A 25,583-nucleotide genomic window follows, 5' to 3' on the forward strand; every position below is an offset into this window, starting at 1 on the left:
ATCGATCGATCGATCGCAAATCGGTTGGCCAATCGACCGATCGACGGCCGATTTCGATCGATTTCGATGGATTTCCATCGAACTAGCAGGGTGGAAAATTTAGGTCGATCTGATGAGATTGCTTATCAGTTTGCATTGACCTTAATGGAAATCTGATGGCAAAAAAATGCCATCAGATCGAATTTCAACAGATTTCAAACTGAAATCTATTGGAATTCTATCCTGGTAAAAAATGTTCTAAAAACGCATCAGATAGATCATCAGATGCATTTCTTATCTGTCTGCTGCCAATCTGACGAGTGTATGGGCACCTTAAGAAAAAAAAAAAGATTTCTACAAAGATGCTGGCCACCCTCCCTGCTCGCTACACAGTTTTTTTGGCAATTGGACAGAGCAACTGCCATTCACTAAGTGCTTTTGAAAATTAAGAAAACCCCGCGAACCTCCCATGAGGACATAGGCTAGCCTAGTTCTGTCAGATTTCTACTACTTACTGTAAGTGACAGCAACATAGGAGAAACGTAATTTATGGCTCATATTACTCTGGGAGAAACTTACTTCTTATCTGTATAGGTTTACATATATTTTAAAATTTTAAGATTTTCGTGACAGTGGTCCTTTAAATTGGAACAGATTTACTGAGGCCCAAATTCATGTTTGTTTGTTATAGTTGAAGAGTGACCCAAATTTATAGATTAAAAAGCTCATAGCCTGTATAAAATGCAGGAATTTATCTCCTGCTTATTCCTGCAGGGCTTCCCTCTGCATTTAATGAAGAAATCTGATCCCCAAAAGAGAAGCCTCAATAATCATCTTATTGTTAGTTATGAACAAGTAGTGACATCCCATTACCTCTTCCAAACTGGTCCTGACAAGCTCTGGAGACTTCCGCATCATGCAATGTACTTGCCTCCCTTATGGTGCCCACACACGGTACAATGAAAATGTAAAATTTTCTCATTTATTAAACCAAAATGATCTAATCAAATGAAGGTTTAAAAAAATCCTTTTTTTCAATCAAGAAAAAAAAAAAAGAATTGATTATCCCATTTTTCCAATAAAAATCCGATCGGACATGTTGAAAATTATCTTTATATTCAATCTAATGGAATAATTGAACAAAATTATCTAATAAAAAAAAAATGGTACCATGTATGGGCACGATTAGTGCGGGTTTGGAAATCTGACCTTAGTTCGATTGACGCTGGTCGTACATTAGCCTCTTCTCCAGAAGTGAGAGGAATAAGGAGCAGCCAGATTAATTTCTGTTTACACAATACCAGTTGCCTGGCAGTCCTGCTGATCTTTCATGCATCAGTAGTGTCTGAACCACACACCTGAAACAAGCATGCAGCAAATCGCGTCAAACTGTAGTCAAACATCTGATCTACATGCTTGTAAAAGTATTAAGGACACATACACACATCAGACCATAGTCTTTGGAAAATGAAAGATCACAGACCAATCTTACCCCCTTCCATGTAGTATGAGAGCCATACCTACACAGTCTTTTCTATGGAGCTGAACTCCACATCAGAAAACAATCTTGGCAAGATGCTGCACACACAGATGCTGTACAGACACAAAAGATCAGTATCTGCAAAAGATCTGTTCCTGCCAAAGATCCATTCCTGCAAATTGCAATGATAGTCTATGGGATCTGCAGATCATCATACACACGATTTAACTGACATTCATCTGCAGATCAAGCAATCATCTGCAGATCTGAAAATCCATCCTGGTGGATCTGATCTGCAGATGAATGTCAGTTAAATCATGTGTGTATGATGATCTGCAGATCTCATAGACTATCATTGCATTTTGCAGGAATGGATCTTTGGCAGGAACAGATCTTTTGCAGATACTGATCTTTTGTGTCTGTACAGCATCTGTGTGTGCAGCATCTTGCCAAGATTGTTTTCTGATGTGGAGTTCAGCTCCATAGAAAAGACTGTGTAGGTATGGCTCTCATACTACATGGAAGGGGGTAAGATTGGTCTGTGATCTTTCATTTTCCAAAGACTATAGTCTGATGTGTGTATGAGCCTTAGAGGCAGAGGATCAGCAGGATGGCTAGGCCAGTGATCTGCAAACTTGGCTCTCCAGCTGTTAAGGAACTACAAGTCTCACAATGCATTTGCCTTTATAAATCATGACTGTGGCTGTCAGACTCCCGCAATGCATTGTGGGACTTGTAGTTCCGTAACAGCTGGAGAGCCAAGTTTGCAGATCACTGGGCTAGGCAATTGGACCATTTCCACTAGTTCTGCATCCAGATTCCTGGATATAGCACAAGATTTTCCCATACAATGGAAACAGGCCCATTGACATTCATTGGAGTCAGTGTTTCTGCATCCAGAATCTGTGTGTAGTGGAAACAAGCCCTAAGGGCTGGAACCCACAGGAGCGCTTTTGGCAGCGTTTTGGCAGCGCTGCGATACGCTAGCACTTTGCCAAAACGCTGGGCTAATGTTAATGGACGGGGCAACTTCCACAGGAGCGTTTGCGTTTCCCAGAAACGCAAACGCAGGACCTGCAGCATTTTGGGAGCGTTAGCGCTTCAATGTAAAGTATTGAAATGCTAGCGGAAACGCTCAGCAAAACCTAAACTGAGCGGTTTTGCTAGCGTTTTGCGGTTCAGCACACTAACAAAATTAAAAATAATTCACAGGACCAATCAGGATAAAAACGCAAAACGCAAAACGCTACGCACCCGCTGGGCAAAAAAATACACTGTTGCAAAAAGCGACCGAAAACGCGCATGAATCTGCTTGCAAACCGCTCAGACAAAACTCTAGCGGTAGCGTTTCGCGTTTGCGGTTTTCAGTGGGTTCCAGGCCTAAAAGAAAATAAATATGGCAGCCTCCACATCCCTCTCACTTCAGGTGTGCTTTATGGAGGAATCATTACTAAAGTAAAAGTTGGAAGAATGGCCGGGACACAGTCTTGTGAGATGCACTGCGAGGGGGAGGCTTTGCTGGCCTGTCACCCAACCTCCCTCTCATGTTAGTAGAGTGCCAAGGTTAGCCATCACTGGTCTAAAATAAGCTCAGTCACTGAGTGTTTACACAACACAAGGAAAACATTGGTGCCTTGAGTAGTTATTGTTATGCATTAATTTAGAGCTGATATTTTCTGTAGCCCTTTACAAAGTACACTGAATAATTCATGCCACTAACTAAGCTTTAATGTCTTACCAGTGAAGATTGTGAAATATGCATGCTTGGCTCAGGTGGCGGCATCATGCACTTTGCAATGGAAAGAAAAGGGGGAGGAGAGCAGGAATCCACTTGCAGCAGCAGAATACAATAACAAATAGCCAGAAAAATCCAGTGCAGACAACTGCTATTCCCCCCAGTGTGGATGGGGGAGCAGAGTTTAATGTAAAGGGAAACCAGAGCTGTGTGTATGAGCAGGGGGCTCCACCAAGTCACGGGCCAACCTCAATGTCTAGTGGCCACCTCCATCCCTTATAAAGTTCCCTGGTGTCTAGTGGTCCTCCTCCCTCCCCTATACAGTTCCCTGGTGTCTAATGCCTCTTCCCTGCCCTTCTCAGTTTCCAGGTGTTTAGTGGCCCCCTCCCTCCCACTATACACTTACCTGATGTCCAGTGCCCCCCCCACCCTATACAGTTCCCTGGTGTCTAGTGGCCCCCTTCCTGCCCTATACAATTCCCTGGTGTCCAGTGCCCCCCCTCCCTCCCCTATACAGTTCCCTGGTGTCTAGTGGCCCCCCTCCCTCCCCTATACAGTTCCCTGGTGTCTAGTGGCCCCCTTCCTGCCCTATACAATTCCCTGGTGTCCAGTGGCCCCCCTCCCTCCCCTATACAGTTCCCTGGTGTCTAGTGGCCCCCCTCCCTCCCCTATACAGTTCCCTGGTGTCTAGTGGCCCCCTTCCTGCCCTATACAATTCCCTGGTGTCCAGTGGCCTCCCTCCCTCCCCTATACAGTTCCCTGGTGTCGTGCAGCCCTCCTCTCTCCCCTATACAGTGCCCTGGTGTCTAATGCCTCTTCCCTGCCCTACTCAGTTCCCTGGTGTTTAGTGTTCATCCCTCCCCCATACGGTTTCCTGGTGTCTAGTGGCCCCCTTCCTACCCTCTACAGTTCCCGGGTGTCTAGTGAGCCCCTCCCTCCCCTGTACAGTTGCCTGATGTCTAGTGGCCTTCTTCCTGCCCTATACAGTTCCCTGGTGTTTAGTGGCCCTCTTCCATACAAGTTCACTGGTGTCTAGTGGCCTCCTCCATCCCCTATAAAGCTCCCTGGCACCCAGAGGCCCCCTCCCTCCCCTATTCAGTTCCCTGTTTTGTAGTGACCACCTTTCCTTCCCTATACAGTTCCCTAGTGTCTAGTGCTTTCCCCCTCCCTCACCCATATGGCTTTCCTGGTGATCTAGGGCTTTAATATAGCATCCCTGGTAGTCTAGACTTGAGAGGGCCAAACATAATGCAAGGTGGGGAAACCACTTGGTGGCCAAATTTGATGGTTCTGAGGGCCAGATTTGGCCCTCGGGCCAGAGTTTGACAAGTATGCAGTAGAGGCTTCCCATGTCCTCCTCGCCACTGCTTGCCGGGACCCTCCAGAACATCGAGGCCACGCTCCTCTTCAGGTACAAGTGCAGCAACAGAGCAAGCGTAGGGCAGGAGCAGTATGGCCATGCTCGTGCCTAAAGATGAGCATGGCCTATTTCTACTGGCAAGCCTTGGTCTGTAATCTTCTGGGGTCCGCGAGCGGCAACAGGGGGCCAGAGGATGGCGTGGCAAGCCTCTACAGAATCCAGAGGCTTCCCTCTTCTTAGGCAAGTATGTGTTTTCAAACCCGAGGTTTGCCTCAGGTACACTTTAAAGGGAACCAGAGATGAAGCACCCTTGTGTATTTTATCATATATATATCAGTAAGAACATTAGAGAAAACACTTACCATGCTCTCTGTTTCATCCTCACTGCTAAAAGTGTCTGTTATCAGCTGTGATAAGAATCCCGGACTGAGCATTCAGTCTGGCTTTGCAGGGAATAATTATAGCTGAGTCATTATATCAGAGCCACAAGGGGGCAGGCTTGGCCTTGAAAAGACACCAGAGAAGACAGACTCAGCTATAATCATTCCATAGCAAAGCCAGACTGAGTGCTCAGTAGGGGATTCTTATCAGAGGGTATAACAGTCAGATTAAAAAGAGAACAATGAAACAAAGAGCAGATTAGGTGTTTACTGTCATGTTCCCACTGATTTATAAGGTAAAATACAAAAGGGGGCTTCATCTCTGGTTCTCTTCAACCACTTCAGGTTCCAGGGTTTTTACCCCTTAAGGTTTCTGACAATTTTGCCATATGAGCTGTGTCACTTGATATAGCAATAACTTTTCATTGCCTATGCCATCAAAGTGATACATATATCATTTTTTTCAGGACATTGTAGGCTTTCTTTGAGTAATATTTTTTCCAAGTATTTTTTCTTTTCACAAGCACTTCATCAAGGGAAATTAGGCACAAACACGAAAATTTTGCATTTTTACATATTTTCCCCTTCCTAATTTTGTACATGACAAGTGCCACTGTTGTGAAACACCTCAAGGACAGCCACACGGAGCAGCAGAGCCACAATGACCAAATTATGCCAGATTTGCAAAGAGGATGAGGCCCTCTTGGATGATCTCTGTATCCAAGGACTCCTCAGACAAACAGGACTTAAAGCAGACCTGAACTCTGCTCTAAAATATAGCCGACAGACAGACATTTCTTTGTTACAGCTTATGGAGCTGCTGCAGTGTGGTTACTTCCTGGTTTGCTGGGAGCACAGAAAGGGTTTAACTCCTGTAACATACATATTAGCACTCAACTGGCAGACAGCTGGGAGCTCAAGTTGCTCACTGAGAAGGGAGAATTATTCAGGCTGCACTCTATATACACATGCAGGGTGGACAGTGGACACAGGGTGGATTTCTCTGTGTTCTCCTCCCCTGTGCAAGAGTTCAGGTGCACTTTAAAGGCGCTAGGTATTAACTTTAGCAGTGTGCCAAAAGCAATCCTCATAAATGTAAGTAGGTCGAGAGAAAGAAATGGCAATTGACTACCATTGATTTCCCAAGATAACGCCAGAATCACAGCTATCTGGCTATGCGCCTTCAAAATTACAAGGCACTCTGTGCATCCCTATTACCAGAACAATTTATGAAATGCTGCCTGATGTCTGCAGATCCTCTAGGGCAGCCTCGGACAGGAGTGACGAGCGTCATCCAATGATTAATCTGTGTCAGTTTGCATCCATACTGCTCTCTAGTGACAGACAGAGACCACACCCAACATTTTCATGCATGTGAGGAACTGTCTCTGACTGGAGGATTCAGCTTCCCTAGGACAAAGGGCACCTCCGACTGAGCCATGTTTCGCTGCAGCAATAACATCGTTATTACCGAGTAGGACAATATTTACATGAGATAAGCATGAGCACTTGAATGAAGTAATTAAGGTTAGAACAACACTGACATATGCCCATAAAGAACTGTAAAAATAGACATAGATCGAGCAATGATGAGCAGATTCGACCAAAAGACAAATCTCCCTCCAATAAAGTCTGATCAGAGAGAGATCTGTTGGCTGCCCATACACCGCAGACCGATTCCCAATCGATTTATGCATGAAATCTCTTGGGAGTCCGCTGCTGCTGCCCAGTGTGCAAATGTGCCTGTCCTGTCGTGTGCATTTATACATCTACAGAATCCCGCTGCTCCATTAGCACTATACACACCGCTGGTGTACAGCACACGGCGCATGTGTGATGTCACACGTGCCACTCTGGTGTGTATAGCTCTAATGGAAGAGCGGGGGATTCCAAAGACTGATGGGCACCGCATGGTGGGTGACAGGACAGGTAATGTAGAGATGCACAAACGGGGGGCACATTTATACACTGGGGGGGGGGGGGGGGGGCAGCGCTGCAGTGTTTCGTCACGTTTGTCCAGATATCGCACGCCATTAACCCCCACGCACCCGATCGACCACGACAGCCCGACACCTTGCAGCATGTCTGATTAATATCAAATCGGATGGTCGATCGGCCGCGAAGTTGAGAGGTGTATGGCCACCTTAGTGATGCTCAGACCAGAATCACCCTGCGATTCCGAATAAACACGCCACAGACACTGGCTCTTCTCATTATAGATGCCGCTCACATACACTTTAATTCATCTCAGTGAGCCAATTCTGGTCTAGTACATAAATCCATCAGAAATGCACACGCCATATTCTCCAGCAGTAATGTAAATGGCAGACAGCGGAGCCGATGTCAGTGATGGAAGACTAATGTTCTGTTCAGGGACCGGCACAGGCATCCCTGCGAATAGATGTATCGTCTCGCATTTACAGCATTTTCGGTAAAATAAGCAGATGTTGCCAAGCGGAACCCATTTATTTTATATTAATCGAAAAATTGTCACAGATGCTTCTTTTAAATGTCTCGTATTATTTAAAGTGGACCTGAACTCTTGCTCAGAACACAAGGAAAACACAGAGAAATGCACCCTGCGTGTATTTAGAGAGTTTAGCCTCCCACTCATCTGTGACTTATCCCAACTGTAATATGATGTCTCAGCCGGCTGCCTGGCAGAGCAGCTAATTTATAAACACAGGATGGTAACCCTAGCTCTGCTTCCATGAAAGCAGGAAGTATACACACTGCAGATTTATTGCAGGATTTCTATCAGCTGTAACAAAGAAGTGTTTTTCTTTAAAGGTTATTATGCTGTTGATTATTTTTTTAGAACAGAGTCCGGAGTTCAGGTCCGCTTTAAAGCTACCACACACTATCAGATGTATGGTCGCCGTTGTAAACAAATGAGCTTTCCTTCATCGAAAATCAATTTGGGAACATTGATTATTTTACCAGTAAATCAGATTTCAGCATAAAATCTTGTAAAATATGGATTGGAACGAACGCTGCCAGCGCTACCTTTGTAACTCTGTGCAGCACAAACCTATGGGGTAACTGACTGCGTGATGCTTTCTACCGCACTCAGTTGATTTAAAGAGACACTGAAGCGAAAAAAAAAATATGATCGAATGATTTGTATGTGTAGCACAGCTAAGTAATAAGACATTAGGAGCAGAGATAGAAGTCTAATATTGTTTCCAGTGCAGGAAGAGTTAAGAAACTCCAGTTATCTACGCAAAAGAGCCATTGTGCTCCACGACTTTCAAAGTCGCAGAGAACTCTGTCTTCTGAAGCTTATTATCTCAAGTATCTGTCACTGTATTTTCTTTTTCTCTGCAGAGGACAGGTCAAAAGTTCACTGGCCTGCTCTGTAAAATCATTTAGAATGCTGAGTAGTGTAAACTGCAATTATTAGAGAATGATGCAATGTTATAAAAAAACACTATACAACTAAAAATAAAAATATGAGAATATTTTCTTTGCTACTAATGTTCTAGTAATTATCCATACTACACAACCAATTCATTATATTATAATTTTTTTTCGCTTCGGTGTCTCTTTAAAAACAGTCAATATACTTCATGGTTTGATCAAAAATTGATCGACTGGTAAGGCTGTTTTGAACAGGTTTTTGTGCGATTTCGGGCTTAAATGAAATCAGACATTACATTTATTAAAAACATGTATAGTAGAGTCCCGGTTATCTGGAACTCAACTAACCAGCAGTCTTAACCAACCAGCACAAATCACCAGCAGTACTCACAGTGGCCAACTTCTTAGGCTGTTTGTAGGCTCTGCTGTGCTTAGAGACCGGCTTCCACGGCTCCTCCAAGGTTAATATACTTTCATTTACTGTATTTTAATATTTAGTACATAGCTCATGGTATGTATATAGAGTGGGCTATAGCACTGTATTAGCTAGACTTATTTTTTAACATTAAGTCTCAAGCAACCAGAAAGCACACTTATCCTGTATCAGACAATCCCCCGTCAGTGCCAGATAACGGAGACTCTACTGTAGTAGCATATGTCAGGCTATAAGAAGACAAAGTACATATCTACCTAGTTGTAAGGGCAATGCAGCCTGTATGAGATAATTCTTCCTCCAATAGCCACCCTCAACCATTTCAGGACCATAGGTTTATATTCCCCTAGTAACCAGGCTACAATTTCGGGCTCTACAGCTTTAAAAGCTTGCTGCAGAGCCATACCATGCAGCAACAAATTAACCCCCCCCCCCCTTTTCTGCCCACCAACAGCTTTCTGTTGGTGGGATCTGCTCGCTCCCCCAATGTTTATTTATTGGTGTATTGATTATTAATACAATTACCTATTTTTTTTTTATTTTCCCCCCCTCCCTGCCTCCCTTCCCCCGCCAGCCAATGACAGCGATCGGACGTCACAGGCATCAGCCTATGAGAGCCATTAGCTTCTCAACCTCCCAGGGGGACAGCCAAGTGACAAGGCTGCCGTAGATCGCAGTGCTGTACAATGTAAATAGATGGCGGTTTCACCGTCTAACAGTCTCGTAGCGGCGATCGCTGCTGGGAGACTGATGACGGGGCGGAGGTCCATCATTCAAGCAGAGATACGCACGCATCAGCGCTTGCGATCTCCTGCAAAACACGCCCCCAGGACAATTGGCATTGCGTGGTACCGGGGGAGCCGCCGCGTTCACGCCAATTGGCGTGACGCGGTCATATAGTGGTTAAAACTAATCTGAAATCCGAATCATATTAAGGCAGCCATGTTAATTTCCTTATAAACAAAATCAGTTCTCTGGCAGTCCTGCTGCACCCTACTCTTTGGCTGCAGTAGTGTCTGAATCACACGCCTGACAAGCATGGGGCTCATCGGGTCAAACTTGGGTCAAAGCACCAGATCCGCATTCTTGTTCCGAGTCTATGGCTAAAAGAATTAGAGGCAGAGGATCAGACAGTCTGCCATGTAATTTGCATTGTTTAAAAGAAAATGAATATGGCAGACTCCATATCATATGCTTTAGAAAGGAGGTCTTGCTGCATTTTTTGCTGTTCAGTAATAAAAGTACCAAGCGAGAATAGTTCAAGTGTAAACAACCAATAAGAAGTTCTCTTCTATTCATGTGACTTCATTAAACGGAGATCAGAATGAAGTGCAGCGCTGGGGTGTGGTGGGGTTGGGGGAATAATGTAAACTTGTATTCGCCCCATCGGGTTCTATAACCATGGGCATAGTGGTTAGCACTCTCGCCTTGCAGCGCTGGGTCCCCGGTTTGAATCCCAGCCAGGTCAACATCTGCAAGGAGTTTGTATGTTCTCCCCGTGTCTGAGTAGGTTTCCTCCGGGCACTCCATTTTCCTCCCACATCCCAAAAACATACAGATAAGTTAATTGGCTTCCCCCTAAAATTGGCCCTAGACTAGAATAGAGGCGATGTGCCTGGATATATATGTTTTTTTTTTCTTGTTACTGACCCCTGTGGCTAGGGTTTTTATTCAGTGCACTCCCTCCTTCCCCTGTATGTGTTTGTCAGCATGCACACAGCTTATGCTAGTGTATGTGCATGGTGCACATGGATACATTACGTTAGCTCCCTTGTGCGATTGGTAAGATGCACTATCTGTCCCAAGAGAGGATGTCGGGATGTGTGCTCCTAATCCATTGATAGGTTTGATGCAATGAATGTTTACATGTCTGCACTATGCATGTTACAGGGCCAGAGTTAGGACACCTATGTTTACCTGGGTACTTCTAAGCAGTATAGGTAACTAAGCATAAGAATGCATTCTTCTGTGAACTAAAACCCCGGCTTTTAATTTAGCTGTAGGAATAACAGTGGTGCCTGGATGAGTGAATCTGTGAATTCATTCGTTTGAACATTTGCATGCGAGCGTGCGAAGGGTTAATAGATTTTTTGGTTTTTTTTTTTAGAATAGACATTTGACTATAGTAGGGACTAGATTGTGAGCTCTTCCGAGGGACAGTCAGTGATAAGACTGTGTATATTCTGTAAAGCACTGCGGAAGATGTCTGTGCTATATAAATACTAAATAATAATATAATAATAACTACATCCCTACTTGTAAAGGTGGTCTGAGGAGCTGAAGGAAATCACACAAAGAGAACTGCAAAAGATGCCAGAGCTAAGCCAAATGGCCCCAATTCTGCAGGTGGCCGTGCATTACACCACAACATATGGCCAAAAAAATTGAGACTCTAATCATTCCACGTGCTATCTGAACGGAAAAAAAAGAAAACTTTTGGTTGAAGTTTGAATAACTACCAACATTCTCCAACTTCCACCTTCAAATCACTCAGCTTTCAACAACCGGCTGGCTGTGACAGCTGCCACGCTGGACAGAACATGAATACTGTATACTCACGCGGGTCGGTCTTCCAGTATAAGCGCTGTAGTGGACAGGGGCTCAAACACCAGGTTCTTCCTCACATTCTGCTTTGGAGAAGGGGACTTTGGAGCTCGTCCTATCCTCTCTTCATATTCCTGAGGAGCAGAGGAACATGCAGGTTATAGATATGGCTGAAGGATAATGCTGGTTCAGTAAGAAGATACACAGATATGACAATACTCGCTATGTGCCACAATGCATGCTGCATTCTCACTGTCATGATATTGCAGCTAGTTATGATGTTGGGATAATATGCCGAACACAGAAGCCATATTTTCCCATTTTTATGTCTGCTGTGTACTACTGTATCATATGTGTATGTCTGCTAGCCAGTCTGGCTTTGGAGGTATTGGCAGCTAGCTTCATGGAAACTGTTAATGTGATTGTGTGTGTGTCAATAGACATATATTTGCATTAAATTCCTCTGGAAGCAGGGAGCTTGGACATTAGCATACAGTTCCTCTGGACAGCCAGGAACAGGTAATTAGGTAATGATTCCCTTTGAAATCTCTGAAAGATCAAAAAACGAATACAGGAAAGCTTTGAAGTTTGCATATCAAAGAAAGGATATGACCAGATGTCACCATCTGGGAAATTGCGTTAGTTTTGGGGACGGAACATTACATGCCCCAGGCTACCCAGAGGACCATATAAACTTAGCCTGGGACAGTCACAGATTATCTTCTCTTGGAGGTAGCGCATAGCTAGGGAGGATCCCGAGCGAATCGGAAACGGCATTCTCCCCCCAACCACGTTCTAATTTACGCTGGTAATGTTATTTCCCTTTTATTTTTGCAACTTGTCTTGTGTGTATCCTTGTAAACTTTTTATTTTGTAACTTTTTACTTTGTTTTCGTAAATCTGTTGTATATATTATTTTCTGCATTGTTCCACTTTTTTCCTGGAATATTAAATAGTTATTGAATAAGTTTGACTTATGCTGTACTAAACTAACACTCATATCCTAGTAGAGGAGACTGAAGTTTAATGGTGTATAAGTACATGCCTGATTATATGATTGAGTAACACTACCGTATAAGATTGTAATTGCATTGTGTGTATGGGGCACTTTCGCGCTCGACAGCAGAATGGGAAGTCTTGGAGTGGCTAACAGTATCGTTCGGAACGACTGTTTGTGGTTTTTCTTCACTACAGTGTAAGATTGCATGTGTGTGTGTGTGTGTGTGTGTGTGTGTGTGTGTGTGTGTGTGTGTGTGTGTGTGTGTGTGTGTGTGTGTGTGTGTGTGTGTGTGTGTGTGTGTGTGCATGGCGTTCCCGTATTCGGCCTAAAGCGCAAAGCTGACCCGAATACGAAAACGCGGATTGCGTGCTGAGCACTCGACAGCAGAGTGGACGTGTCTAGCAACAGCTAGTGGTGGCAGTGAGAAGTGTTTGAGGGGTCACAGCCTTGTGGTAGCTCGACTAAGGCTGCTTCCCATCTCGATCTGGTCAAACCCGCAGTCGGGAACCGTATACGCAGGCGTCCCGCGGGCCGGTTCCTGACACTCACTACTAACAATAAGTCTTTCTAACTCTGCTATATGCAAATACGACCCAGACAAGGGCTACAATTCTGACGGAATCATCCAGAAATCTACTGACCCAAGATACACGGTTGGTCAATTTTTAATGATAATTTAAAAGACATCACCACAATTAGCTTGCTTGGCCCCTGTGGAAGCGGCTGAATAACTGAGAAACGTACATCAGGCACACTGGAAAGTTGTAAGGATACTGATCAAGAAGGTTTGCATTTGGATATGTGATTTCATCCAGACTGCACACGAGGCACAACTCATTTCAACCCCACTGAAATCCACCATAGGCCTCCCCTTACCCCCTTTCCTTTACTCCTTTAAGGTAAAATATAGACCAAAGCAACACTAAAGGCTCAATCACTCAGTCTGTGGTGTCCATAATTATGTACAAGTGTATTAGGGCGGAGCAGTGAGGATGAGCACTGTACAGACAATGCCTCCCCCTGATTGCCATGGAGCGTGAAAGAGGCATAAGGGGTCAGCGCATGAGTGAGTGGTGTCTGGTGGGGCAGGTAAGTATAAGCAGAATGGGCTTATTTGTGGCTTAAGGTTTTGATGTGTCAGATCACTAAATGACTGTGGGCAGCTATACACAAATGACAAATGACTGTGGGCAGCTTCCCCCACAACGTAGACTCTCAGTGAGACAGACACAAACGTCTTTCTCTGCAGAAGATCATCTATATCCTGTCTGTGAGGACCATCTAGTCTGCCTGCTACATTCCCCTCTTCCGGTGATGTGTCTGATCGGGCTGCCTGTAAATTTACGCTGCCCCGCATACGCAGTAGGAGCCTGTGCTGCCACATTTCCTATTTAATTATGCTGCCAGCCTTAAACACCAAATATCTCCGTTTCCACATCTCCTATACTCCCCAAATTTTCAGGGTAGGGAGGGGACCACCCAAACGACCTCTGAGCCAAATTGCCCCTGTAATCTACCTCTGGAACCAGCGAGGCTCAGGGGCTACAATTTGCCACCACAGAGGTAGTTGGGAGGGGGGGGGGGGAAGGCAGCTTCCAGGCATCACGGTCAGACATTACACCAGCACACACCATCCCCTACCCTTGTGCTCATTCATACAGGCAATGTCGTCATTGTGTGTGACACATTCCAAGGCTGCTAGGCTGTCCATCCAATGCCTAGGCACCAATCACAAGGGAGGATACAGTGTCCCACAGGGGACAAATACTGTACACCAATGTGCCTGCAGTACACCATATGCAGATAAAATCCCAAATTTTTTGTGGTACATCCAAAAGACAACTGCCAGCCTCTGTACTTGTTGCTACTTGTGCTTGTCCACTACTTACAAACGACTGCAGTTACAACGTTTCAGAGATACAAGCAAAGTTGCCCTTATGTACTAAACATACAAAACAGTTTTCATAAAATATTTTTGCTGTTAACTGTTACAGTATTGTATAAATCTGTTATAAGTAGTTTAAAACACTTGTTGAAAATAACCAAAAAAACACAGTTTATAGTCTATGTCCAAACCCAGAGATGTCCGAAAGTAAATCATTTATCCACATTTCACCATGTTTAACACAATACCCAACTTACAAACAAGCAAAGACAGTTAACCCTTTGCACACTCTTCATGCAAATGTTCATACAAATGCATTCACAGGAATCAATCATCCAGGAACCACTGCTATCCCTGAAGCTAAATGAAAGCCGGGGTCTTGGTACAAAAGAATACATTATCTTGGGTAGTCAACTACACCATGCAGAGTTACCTCAGATTTGTAGGTGTGCTAACCCTGGCCCTGTAACATGCATAGTGCAGACATGCAAACATTCATTGCATTAAACCTATGTAAAGATTAGAGGTACATATCCCAACGTCCTCTCCTGGGCCAGCCGCCCTGAGCCAGCATCATCACAAAGAGATCCTCCGGTTCCCCGCAACGCCCTACTTTTGTTCTCATGTGCGGCCCCAGTCTGCGCACCTCCTGATCGCGCTCCCAAGGACGGGAGAGCTCTGCGCATGCGCAGTATGCAAAAATCTCTACTGCACATGTGCAGAACAATCCCGGTGTCAGGAGTTTGATCGAGGACATGCACGGCTGTGCATTCGCAGTGCCCATTGACTCACTCAGTGGGCCGGCTGGAAGAGGATCGCTGCAGGGTACTGGAGGATCACTTAGTGACAGTGCGGGCACAGGGCAGCTGCAGGGGGCTGGTAGAAGCCCCAGGTAAGTTAAAATGATTTTTTAATTTTTGATTTAGGTTTCCTTTAAATGCCTTAACTTGAGGTGATGTGCCGGGTTTTATGTGGTTTTTTTTATTGAAACTTACAAACAAATCTCCCGGAACGGACCTGGTTTGTAAGTAGGGGATCGGCTGTAGTTGCAGCAAGTCTATCCAAGCATGCAATTAGAGATGGGAGAAAACCCTGGCAATTCAGTAAATCCACTCATTCTTTATTACTAGAGTTGTTCAGTGCAAAAACATCAATCCGCTAATGTGCCAATACGTAGACGTGTCAAAGGAATACATAGCTAAGGGTGCCAGTCTGTGAGTGGCGGAAGTTATAGAGTGTCTGTGATGTCCCGCTACTCTGCCAGAGTCCCTACAGGGCTACACAAATCCAGGATAGGAGAACCCACAAGCAGAACAGTGAGTTTAGTGGTAAAGACAGGGCTGTGGATTCTGAGCAATTTTTGGGTCCCTGGAGTCGGTGGTTTTTAAAAACTGAGGTGTTGGAGTCGGATGATTTGTGTACCAACTCTACAGCCCTGGTAAGTATTCGGGCTAGGTACACACAAAACAATACAGATCGATTATTTACAACACGTCCTGATTTCTGATCAATGAACTATAGAAGTTAACTTCTATAGTTCATTGAAAATTGATCGGACTTGTCAATAATCGGTTTGACAGTAAATCTGGCAGAAAAATTGTACTGTGTGTACCTAGTATTAGACTAAAGCTGGCCACTAACGGTCCAATTTCTAGCGAAAAATCGTTCGAGCGATCAGAAATTCGGATCGGATTGGTTGTAAATAATCTCCATTGGTGGACACAATCGATTATGAACGAGTGAAAAAAATGTCGCCCGAATGAATTTTCGTCGAACGAAAATTTGGATTTTCTTGGTGGTCGTAATAGATAGGAAGCAATGATTGGTTAGTTGATGGTTTAGTGAACGATTTTTCATCCGATCAGAATTTCTGATCGCTCGAACGATTTTTCGCTAGAAATTGGACCGTTAGTGGCCACCTTAAGGAGTCGGAGTTGGAGCAATTTTGGGTGCCTGGATTTGGAGTTGGTGGTTTCATAAACGGAGGAGTCGGATGATTTTTGTACCCACTCCACAGCCCTGGGTAAAGAACTACTAAAGATGTGAAGACAAGCTACCATAAGCAAATCTCACTAACAGAGTTTCCAAAATCAATGAGAAGCCAGCGGAAAACTGACCCCAACCTCACCACCAAAAACCAAAAAGTGTGCTTTGGGTGGAGACGTCCCTTTAAAAAAGATTTAATACATTTTATCTTAACTATTCTGACTAATTCAAAACCAGTCATGCAACAATATAGTGTGAGGGGGGTATAAACACTATTAAAAAAATAAGCCTTTGAAAACTCCCTCTGATCAGCCTATCCCTAGCCTTTATCGTTACTCATTCATAGTTAAACATTACTCAGCTACCGCTCCAGCTAACATCCACATTAAAGAAAAAAAAAATACAACGATACCCCACTGACCTGCTGATGACAACTTTTCTTTATTAGCTGCGCTAGCACAAAATATGTGCCGATAATGCAGTTCTGAAAGGCAGCCTAGCAAACAATTATTCAAAGCAGCAGCAAACTCATTGTATTTATCCATCCCCTGCCTGGCTGCGGTGATGGAAATCACATCGGGGATGATTCAACACAATATAAAGGCAATGAAACATCAAATAAACCGGCAAGGGCAATACACACGAGTGCCCTGTATACCTGAAGGATGCGTCTATCGCGCCCATAGCAGATGTGAGCTAAATGACTGGACTAATGTACCCATTTACTGCAAATGATCTCAGCATTAGCAATATGGATTCTTACCATGACTATATACATAATAAAAATACAATAAAGTGATGCAAACAAGTCTAAGAACAGAACAAAGGATAAAATAGGCACATATTTAAATTTGTTTAGCAAAACAATTAAAACAGAGCAGTCAAGTAATATGTGCACTGAAAAAGCAAAGAGGGCAAGGATGGAAGATAAGAGTGAAATTTGCCCAGATGTGGGGGTTTTCTAAGGATCTGCGCTCTGCAAGGTCACCTGGAGGAAGAAGGGGATCCGGCAGTTTGCAAGGCACGCCTGGTGTGTGTGTTGTCCCATGGTAAAGGTTCCTGCTAGTGAGGGAGTGAGTAGTGTGTATAGCAGATGGGCTGCCTGGTGATGCTGCACATTTGGTGGTACTCACCATGAAAGCTGCAGTTCCTCAGAGACACAGAATCAGCTGCTCCATGCTGCATCACCTCAGAGCCCAGGCTGGCTGCAGAGTACCAGCTCACAGCAGGGGGAGTCCAGCACACACCATGCCCGCAGGATGCCGGCGGGCGGCCCCTCAGAGGGCCATCATGTGCATCTCTGCTGTCAGCTGCTTTCTTCAAGGACCACAGAGGGCTGGGACATGGCAGGGATGGCTGCATCAGCCATTCCAATCAGCTGCAGATGGAATACACCCAATCAACACGCTCCGGTCTCTGCTCTCATGCCTTGCTACAGGGCGTAATGAGAGCAGCATCAGTGAGCAGGCTGTGTCTCTCCTGGGCTCAGGTTTCCATACAGAGGCACAGGAACCCCTCCCAAGATCATGTGTAGCTTCTGCCAGCCCTGCTGCATAATGCACATGGAGAGGAAAACACTTGTGTAATCTCCGTCATAAGTCTGCCATGTGATAACCCTGGTAGATACTGTAGAGCAGGGTTATTACAGCATTATTACAGCATGTAACCCCTTGACACATACATGTTGCTTAATACTTCATAATTGTGTATGGATGCTTTTCAAGCATTTCTTTGATGCTTTTAACAAATTATAAATATTTATTCAGGTTCATTTATGTCTGCTTTATCATTTTATTTTATTTTTATCTCAAAACATAATACATTATGGTCTTCAAAGGGACCCTGAACAGACCATTTAAACGCAAATCTTAACCTACCTGGGGCTTCCTCCAGCCCCCCATAGACCTCAGGGTCCCTTGGTGTCCTTTGGGTCACTTCCATAGTCCCGCTGGCAGCCCCGTTAGTAAGGCGACTTCAGGCAAAATCGTGTGCATGTGTGGCCTGTCCACGCAACCGACTCGATTCTCGAAAGTCTGAACTGTGTAACCCTGAACACTTACAGCATGCGCCGCATGATCGAGTCGGGTGCGTGGATGGGCCATGAATGCACAGTTGTGCACCATTTCACTTGTAGTCTCTTTTATTCCTCACATTCACTCTCTAACCAACTCCTGTCATCTCCAACTCAAAAACATATCTGGCATCCGACCTTTACTCACACAGGAGTCTATTAAAATGTTAATACATGCTCTTCTAATATCATGTCTGGACTATTGCAATATATTGCTTTGAGAACTACCAACTAACAATGAATAATAGGTAGCAACAGAGGCGCCAAATTAGAATAAAATGGTTAAAAACCGTTTAAAAGGAGGGGGTAGGTGGACACCACCCTCAGGTATATAATGGCCAGCCAATGAGTCGTAAACAGACAATAAAATTTATTACAAGCTCTCCAAGTATGCAACACGTTTCACGGGTCAACCGCCCGCTTCATCAGGCAATCAAAGTTTGGAGGTACACAGTGCTGTATCAAACTCTGGGTCAAGCGCCTACTGTAAGAGTCAGATGCGTCTGGTACGCTACATATAGTATGTATAGTAACAGACTGGCACTGCTCCAATTTGTACTGAACTAGTCTCCCTCTTTTTTCTCACTCTTCCTCTATGGCCTGCTCTGTCAAGTTCTTCATTGACTGCCAATTAACCAGAGGATCCATTTCTAAAGCCCCATCTACACGATACGATTCTTTGTACGATTCTATTTACGATCCAATTAAATCAGACATGTCCGATCAGGATTCGATTAAATTTGATTTGCCATTGGAAAACAATGGCAAATCGAATTGAATCCCAATCGGACATGTCGGATTTAATCGGATTGTAAATAGAATCGTAATTGAACCGTACAAAGAATCGTATCGTGTAGATGGGGCTTAACTCTTAACCCTAACCTACAAAGCTCTCCACAATCTCTCCCCCCCTTACATCTCCTCACTAGTTTCCAGATGCCAACCCAATCAGTGTTTCAGATCTGCACAATACCTTCTTTTATCCTCCTCTAGAAGCACCTCCTTGCATTCACGTATACAAGATTTCTCATGTGCCTCACCCTTCCTCTGAAAACCCCTTTTCAAAATACATCTGTACTCTCCAGCTTTGGAAATGTTTAAGCACTCCCCCAAAACTCACTTTTTCTGACAAGCATATGCCCTAACTTAGGAATATGTTGGCGCTTTATAAATTAATTGTTATTAATTGCTGCATTTACCAATTATAACAATGATTGTCTTTGCATAACAAATACTGGAGATAGAGAAACACCATGGCATTTTTTTTTTTTAGCATGGGGTAGGGCCACTTACCGTAAGCCTGTGGCCCCCTGGCCTATGGAAAGATGTCGGGGGGTAAAGACACAGCAGGTAATTATAACTTGCTATAAGTAGAGGACCTGTTGAATGTATGAAGGTGGCTATACACGGATAGATTTGCAGCAGATTTGACCATCAGATAGATTCCAGTCAGATGTCCGTCAGGAATCTAACAGGAATCTATTTGATGTGTGCCACACACCAGGAACAGATTTTCAGTAGATTTCACAATGAAATCTATTGAATATCGATCAAACTGCATTATTGCACCATTTGATCCAATGCAACTCTATGGGCCATCGATCAGCTGCCAGCAGCCGATCGACCTAGATTTGCCGTACGGACCGATCTAGAAAATCGATCGAAATCTGCCGGAAATTGATCGGTTGATCGATCATGCCTTCTACTGCACCGATGTCTAGCCGATGCGATCAGAGCAGTCGAATTGGCCGTTGATCAATGGCTGAAACTAACCAGTGTAGGGGTCCCTTTACATAGACTGGAGTGCCACTTTAACAATCACTGTTAGGTATTAGGAAAATATGATGACTTCAGAATCAGCTGAAGCAAATATGCAACAGATGGCGCATTAGTAACACTACTGACTAGATAGGGAAGAATTATATAAGGTTTGGCATTCACCTGTATGCAGGTATAGTAGCAGAATTTTAGTTGTGTTTAAGCAAGTCTGCAACTTCTGTGGATCTATTTATAAGTCTCTTGTCTAGAGACCTTTCCAGCTCACATCTGCTGATGCTGTCTTAAAAATTATCTCTGCTTGAATTATTAACCTGCTATATGATGTATCCTGCTGTACATTGAATTGTGGAAAAGCTTTTATCACGAGAATGGCACAACCCAGATCAAAGGCTATTATATAGTCACGAAAGAGCACTTGTCATTTGCAACTAGCCAGATGCGGGCTTTACCAACCTGCATTTATAAATACCCTTTCAATATATAGTCTCACATATATTTCAAGAATAGATGGTTTTCAGTCAATTGAACTCTGGCCTTGCAGCGCTGGGTCCCCAGTTAAAATCATGGCCAATACACTATTTGCACGGTGTTTGCATACCACCCATTTTTGCATGAGTTTCTTCCAGGAACTCTGGTTTCCTCCCTCATTCCAAAAGTTAAACAAAAGTTTGCTTTCCTAAAACAGAAAGAATTTGCGATAATTCAGGTTGGAGTGAGCTTGAGATGTCTCCCAGAGCAACACTGCTGAATATATGCAAATTAACCATTGTACCCTTAGAAGCTAAACACACCTCCAGAACCGCTGGAATGCAATGATGTGTCAGCTTGTTAATTTGTACAGAGCCATAATAATCCAACATGCATACAGACTGTTTCGGATTGTTTGATCCTCATCAGTGCATGGCATGGATTAATTTGGCTCTATGGAGTAGGGCTTGTGAATCCGAGAGGCACAGACTAACCAGCAAATTCTTTCTGTTTTAGGAAAGCAAACTTTTGTTTTTCTTAACATCTTAGTAAGGGGGCTTTTAGGACCATTGTAGTCCCTTACACACTCCAATGAGTTCTGGGTCACCATGAGCTTGCTGGTTAGTCTGTGCCATTCCAAAAGATACAGATACGTTAACTGGCATCCCTTAATTGGCTTTAGACTATGACAGAAACACATGACTGTGGTAAGGATCAGATTGTGAGCTCCTCTGAGGACATTGACAAGACTTTATACTCCGTATAGGGCTGGGGAAAATGCCAGCACTATATAAATACTTAATAAATAAAAATTTAAAAGAAGGTTTTAAACCAGTAGTTCCCAATCCTTTACAGGTCTCTATGCAATATGGGAGGAGGCACCCTAATAGTGATACAATGGGAACTCAATGGTGGATGACCAAGGTAGTTATTAAATGCTTTCTTTGCTTCTGTCTTCACAAAGGAAACAGCACTGTTGCAAATTACAGAGGCAGAAGAGTCTCAATCTTCTAACTGTAATATTAAATACTTAACGCAGGAAGAAGTGAAGGCAAGACTAAATAAATTAAAAATAGACAAGGCACCTGGCCCGGATGGCATGCATCCTCGGGTCTTAAGGGAATTAAGTTCAGTTATAGCTAAACCCCTTTATCTTATCTTTTGTGACTCTCTTGCAACTGGCAGAATCCCAGTGGATTGGCGTACAGCCCACGTTTTCCCATTATTTAAGAAGGGCAAAAAATCAGATCCAGGAAATTATAGACCTGTAAGCTTAACATCAGTTGTATGCAAACTATTTGAGGGGTTACTAAGAGATACTATACATGACTTCATAGTAGAAAATAATCTTATTTCTCAGCATCAACATGGGTTTACTAAAGACAGGTCCTGTTTGACTAACATGCTCAGCTTTTATGAGGTAGTGAATGCTAATATGGATATTGGGAATGCTGTAGATGTGATATACTTGGACTTTGCAAAGGCCTTCGACACTGTTCCCCACAAAAGTCTGGTGCAAAAGTTGAGGATGCAAGGACTGGGGAAGAGTCTGTGTGCTTGGATAGGGAACTGGCTAATGGACAGAAAACAGAGTTGTGGTCAATGGATCGTACTCAAATTGGGAGACTATTAGTAGTGTGGTCCCACAGGGGTCTGTACTGGGTCCAGTGCTCTTCAATTTATTTATTAATGACCTAGTAGATGTAGTAGTGAGCAATGTTGCTATTTTTGCAGGATGATACAAAATTGTGCAGAATCATCAACTCTCAGGAAGATAGTGTCATATTGCAACGGGATCTGGATAGGATGGCTATATGGGCACATACATGGCAGATGAAATTCAATGTTGAAAAATGTAAAGTCCTGCATTTTGGTCGTACCAATGGTCTAGCACCATACAAAATAAATGGGATACAGTTGGGGACATCAAACTTGGAGAAGGACTTAGGAGTACTCATCCACAACAAGTTAAATAATCATACTCAATGCCAAGCCGCTGCAGCTAAAGCTAACAAAATTTTGGGATGCATTAAAAGAGAAATAAAAACTCGAGATGCTAGCATAATATTGCCCCTGTTTAACTCTCTAGTAAGGCCACATCTGGAATATGGAATTCAGTTCTGGGCACCACATTACAAAAAAGAAATTGCAGTATTAGAGCAGGTGCAGAGACAAGCAACAAAATTGATACGTGGGATTGAAGGTCTCGCTTACCAAGAAAGGTTAGATAAACTGGGTTTATTTAGTCTAGAGAAAAGACGCCTTAGAGGAGATCTAATTAACATGTATAAATACATCAGAGGGCAATAGAATAGCTTGGCGGATGAGCTTTTTGTCCCTAGGCCTTCTCAAAGGACTAGAGGACATGATCTGCGCATGGAGGAAAAACGTTTTAGCCATTTATTTAGGAAAGGGTTCTTTACAGTAAGAGTGATTAAGATGTGGAATGCATTGCCACAGGAAGTCGTTATGGCAAACTCTATACCTGCATTTAAAGGGGGCTTAGATGCTTTCCTTGCGTTGAAAGACATCCATGGCTACAATTACTAGGTTATGCCTAATGATGTTGATCCAGGGATTTTATCTGATTGCCATCTGGAGTCGGGAAGGAATTTTTCCCTCTTGGGGCTAATTGGACCATGCCTTGTAAGGGTTTTTTCACCTTCCTCTGGATCAACAGGGATATGTGAGGGAGCAAGCTGGTGTTGTACTTTGTACTGGTTGAACTCGATGGACATATGTCTTTTTTTCAACCAAAATAACTATGGCCTCAATTCACGGAGCATTATCAAACGTTTATCAAACACTTTATCAAACGTTTGATAATTTACCTCATGGGTAAAATCTCACTAAGGTGTTATATATTTGTTGAACATTTTATCGGTAAAACATTCGATAAATATATAACACCTTAGTGAATTCAAAATTAGATTTTACCCATGAGGTAATTTATCAAACGTTTATTAAACGTTTGATAAAGTGTTTGATAAAACTCCGTGAATTGAGGCCTAAGTAACTAATGTGCAGTGAGTGGAGGTAAGTAATAGGTACAGTTTTACCTCATGATAAGAGGTTAAGATTTTCATTGTTAGAATGAAAAAAATGTAAAAATACAAAGCGTTTCATGGGACCTGCCCGCTTTTTCAGGTCAATACGAGACAGTGTCTGAGCTGTGTATCTCCGTTTCAGAGCACCAAAACAGAGATACATAGCTCAGACACAGTCTCGTATTGACCTGAGGAAACAGGCAGGTCCTGTGAAACGCATTGTCTTTTTATTGGTGTCTAACAATAAAAATCTTAACCTCTTATCATGAGGTAAAACTGTACCTATTACTTACCTCCACTCACTGCACATTGGCTATCATTCATAAAAGTGTGATCGGTAAAATAAATCCATGTGGGAAAACACCGCTGTCGGTATTTTAGACTTCTGGCTGCTCATTCATAAAAATGTTGGCAGTGGCGATAGCACTGCGGAGATTCCCCGAACTAGGCTGGCGGTAGGCAGACGGTAGGAAGTAGCCGAGTTGATACATTTCTCCGTGTTCCGCTCTACTGCAGCTGCCTGGGAGGTCTCTGTCTCCATTCACTTAACATTGTTATCGCCACATCCAAGGGAGCGGTACTTCCCGTCCCCATACCGATTGCGTAAATCTTTATGAATTAACATTTAGTTACATTTGTTACGATAATCACCGCACAAGGCGGTAATTTATTGCTCTGCCAGGGAATGTCAGCTTTTCATGCGGAAACAGGCTTTATGAATGCAGAATTTGCAAAGTGGTCGGTAAAGTGAGCGGTTTTCAGCATTTCCGCATGTGGGAATGTTTTATGAATGATAGGCTTTGTGTCACATTTCGGGGCACCTCCTCCCATCTAGCAGTCTCCTCCCTGTCCCCCAGGGGTGACTTCTGCGGCTACATCCAGTGGTCCTTTTTTTTTCCTAGAGCATGACCCACGTTGACCCAACCCGAGTCATAATAACCGCCTTGAGATGGACATTCTCAAAATGCCAGACATGTTGGTTGCCTATAGCAACCAGTTTATGAGTTGCTATTTTTGTTACATTTCCTATATCCCAGAATTACTACACTATTGGAGCTCCTGGTGCTTTTTCTTGTCTCTTTCTTACCGGTACCAGGGTTTCCAAACCTGAAATTCATCTACCGGACCTCCCAGACTTTCCAGGTCACTGCAGCCTTAGTGCCTCGGTAAACCTCTCAAGTAAGTCTGAGCTCTCTGAATCGGAACAGTTCCGAGTTCTGATTATCGCATCAGAATTCGGCAGTTCCAAATACCGCATTCCATTTATCGTTGAACTCAATAGCCCCAACTTGCGCGGTCAATTGTAAAGCCACCGTACATGCTATCATTACCAAATTTTCCACGTATGTTAAACAGATGAGTAGGAACATGGTAAAAAAAAAAAAAAGGCCTTATAGTTTGAGAAAATTGATTTCAGTTTCATAGGAAAATGGTTTTTAAACTGTGTAAAATGACACTTGCTGCAGTACACCGTACTGCATTCCGAGTTCTGTGTACATACTGTATGCATTTCATAAAAACAGACAGTGTTAGGTCCCCCCTCCCGAGCCTCCTTAAACCCTGGTCCCCCCCATGCAGGCTGGCATAGCCAGAATGCGGAGCCCCGGCAACGTATGTAACAGCCTGCATGGTCCATGGTATGGCGGGGCTCTGGAGGAGAGGGGCGGCCAAGCCTTCCCCTTTCCCCCAAAGCCCTTGCCCAATCCATGGACAAGGGGCTCTTCCCCACCTCTGGTGCCCCAGGAGGAGGTGGAGGCAACTGATGTCCTGGGAGGGTTCATGGTGGCATCCTGGGGTCACCTTTAATAAGCGGATCCCTAGAGGCCCATCCCCTCCCCAGGAGAAATGAGTATAGGGGTAGATAATAGCCCTTACCCATTTCCATGGAGAGTTAAAAAATTATAAAAACAAAAAAAAAGTCCATTATTGTTGTAAATTAACCAGGGATACTTACCTTGCGATAATCCAACACCAGTATCCTCCAAAGAGGTCCCACCACCCTCCCCCACAGACAAACGATGATGACGATGATGGCATGTATAGGGGCTTTACAGTTAGCCACAAAATTTGGCACCA

At 43.7% G+C, this 25,583-nt stretch overlaps 1 protein-coding gene across 3 annotated transcripts in view; it reads right to left on the bottom strand.

Annotated features, from left to right (window-relative positions):
* TBC1D14 (TBC1 domain family member 14) overlaps window positions 1-25,583 on the bottom strand; it is a 184,426-nt gene that overhangs the window by 36,864 nt on the left and 121,979 nt on the right. For 2 of the 3 annotated variants that reach the window (XM_068277011.1, XM_068277021.1), the window contains one exon: window positions 11,287-11,405. In XM_068277011.1, coding sequence (XP_068133112.1) covers window positions 11,287-11,405 — 119 coding nt within the window. Of the gene's footprint in view, window positions 1-11,286; window positions 11,406-17,275; window positions 17,686-25,583 lie in introns of those variants that run through there. The other variant, XM_068277030.1, reaches the window with a different exon arrangement.

Source organism: Hyperolius riggenbachi, chromosome 1, assembly GCF_040937935.1.
Source record: "Hyperolius riggenbachi isolate aHypRig1 chromosome 1, aHypRig1.pri, whole genome shotgun sequence".
Taxonomy (NCBI): Eukaryota; Metazoa; Chordata; class Amphibia; order Anura; family Hyperoliidae; genus Hyperolius; species Hyperolius riggenbachi.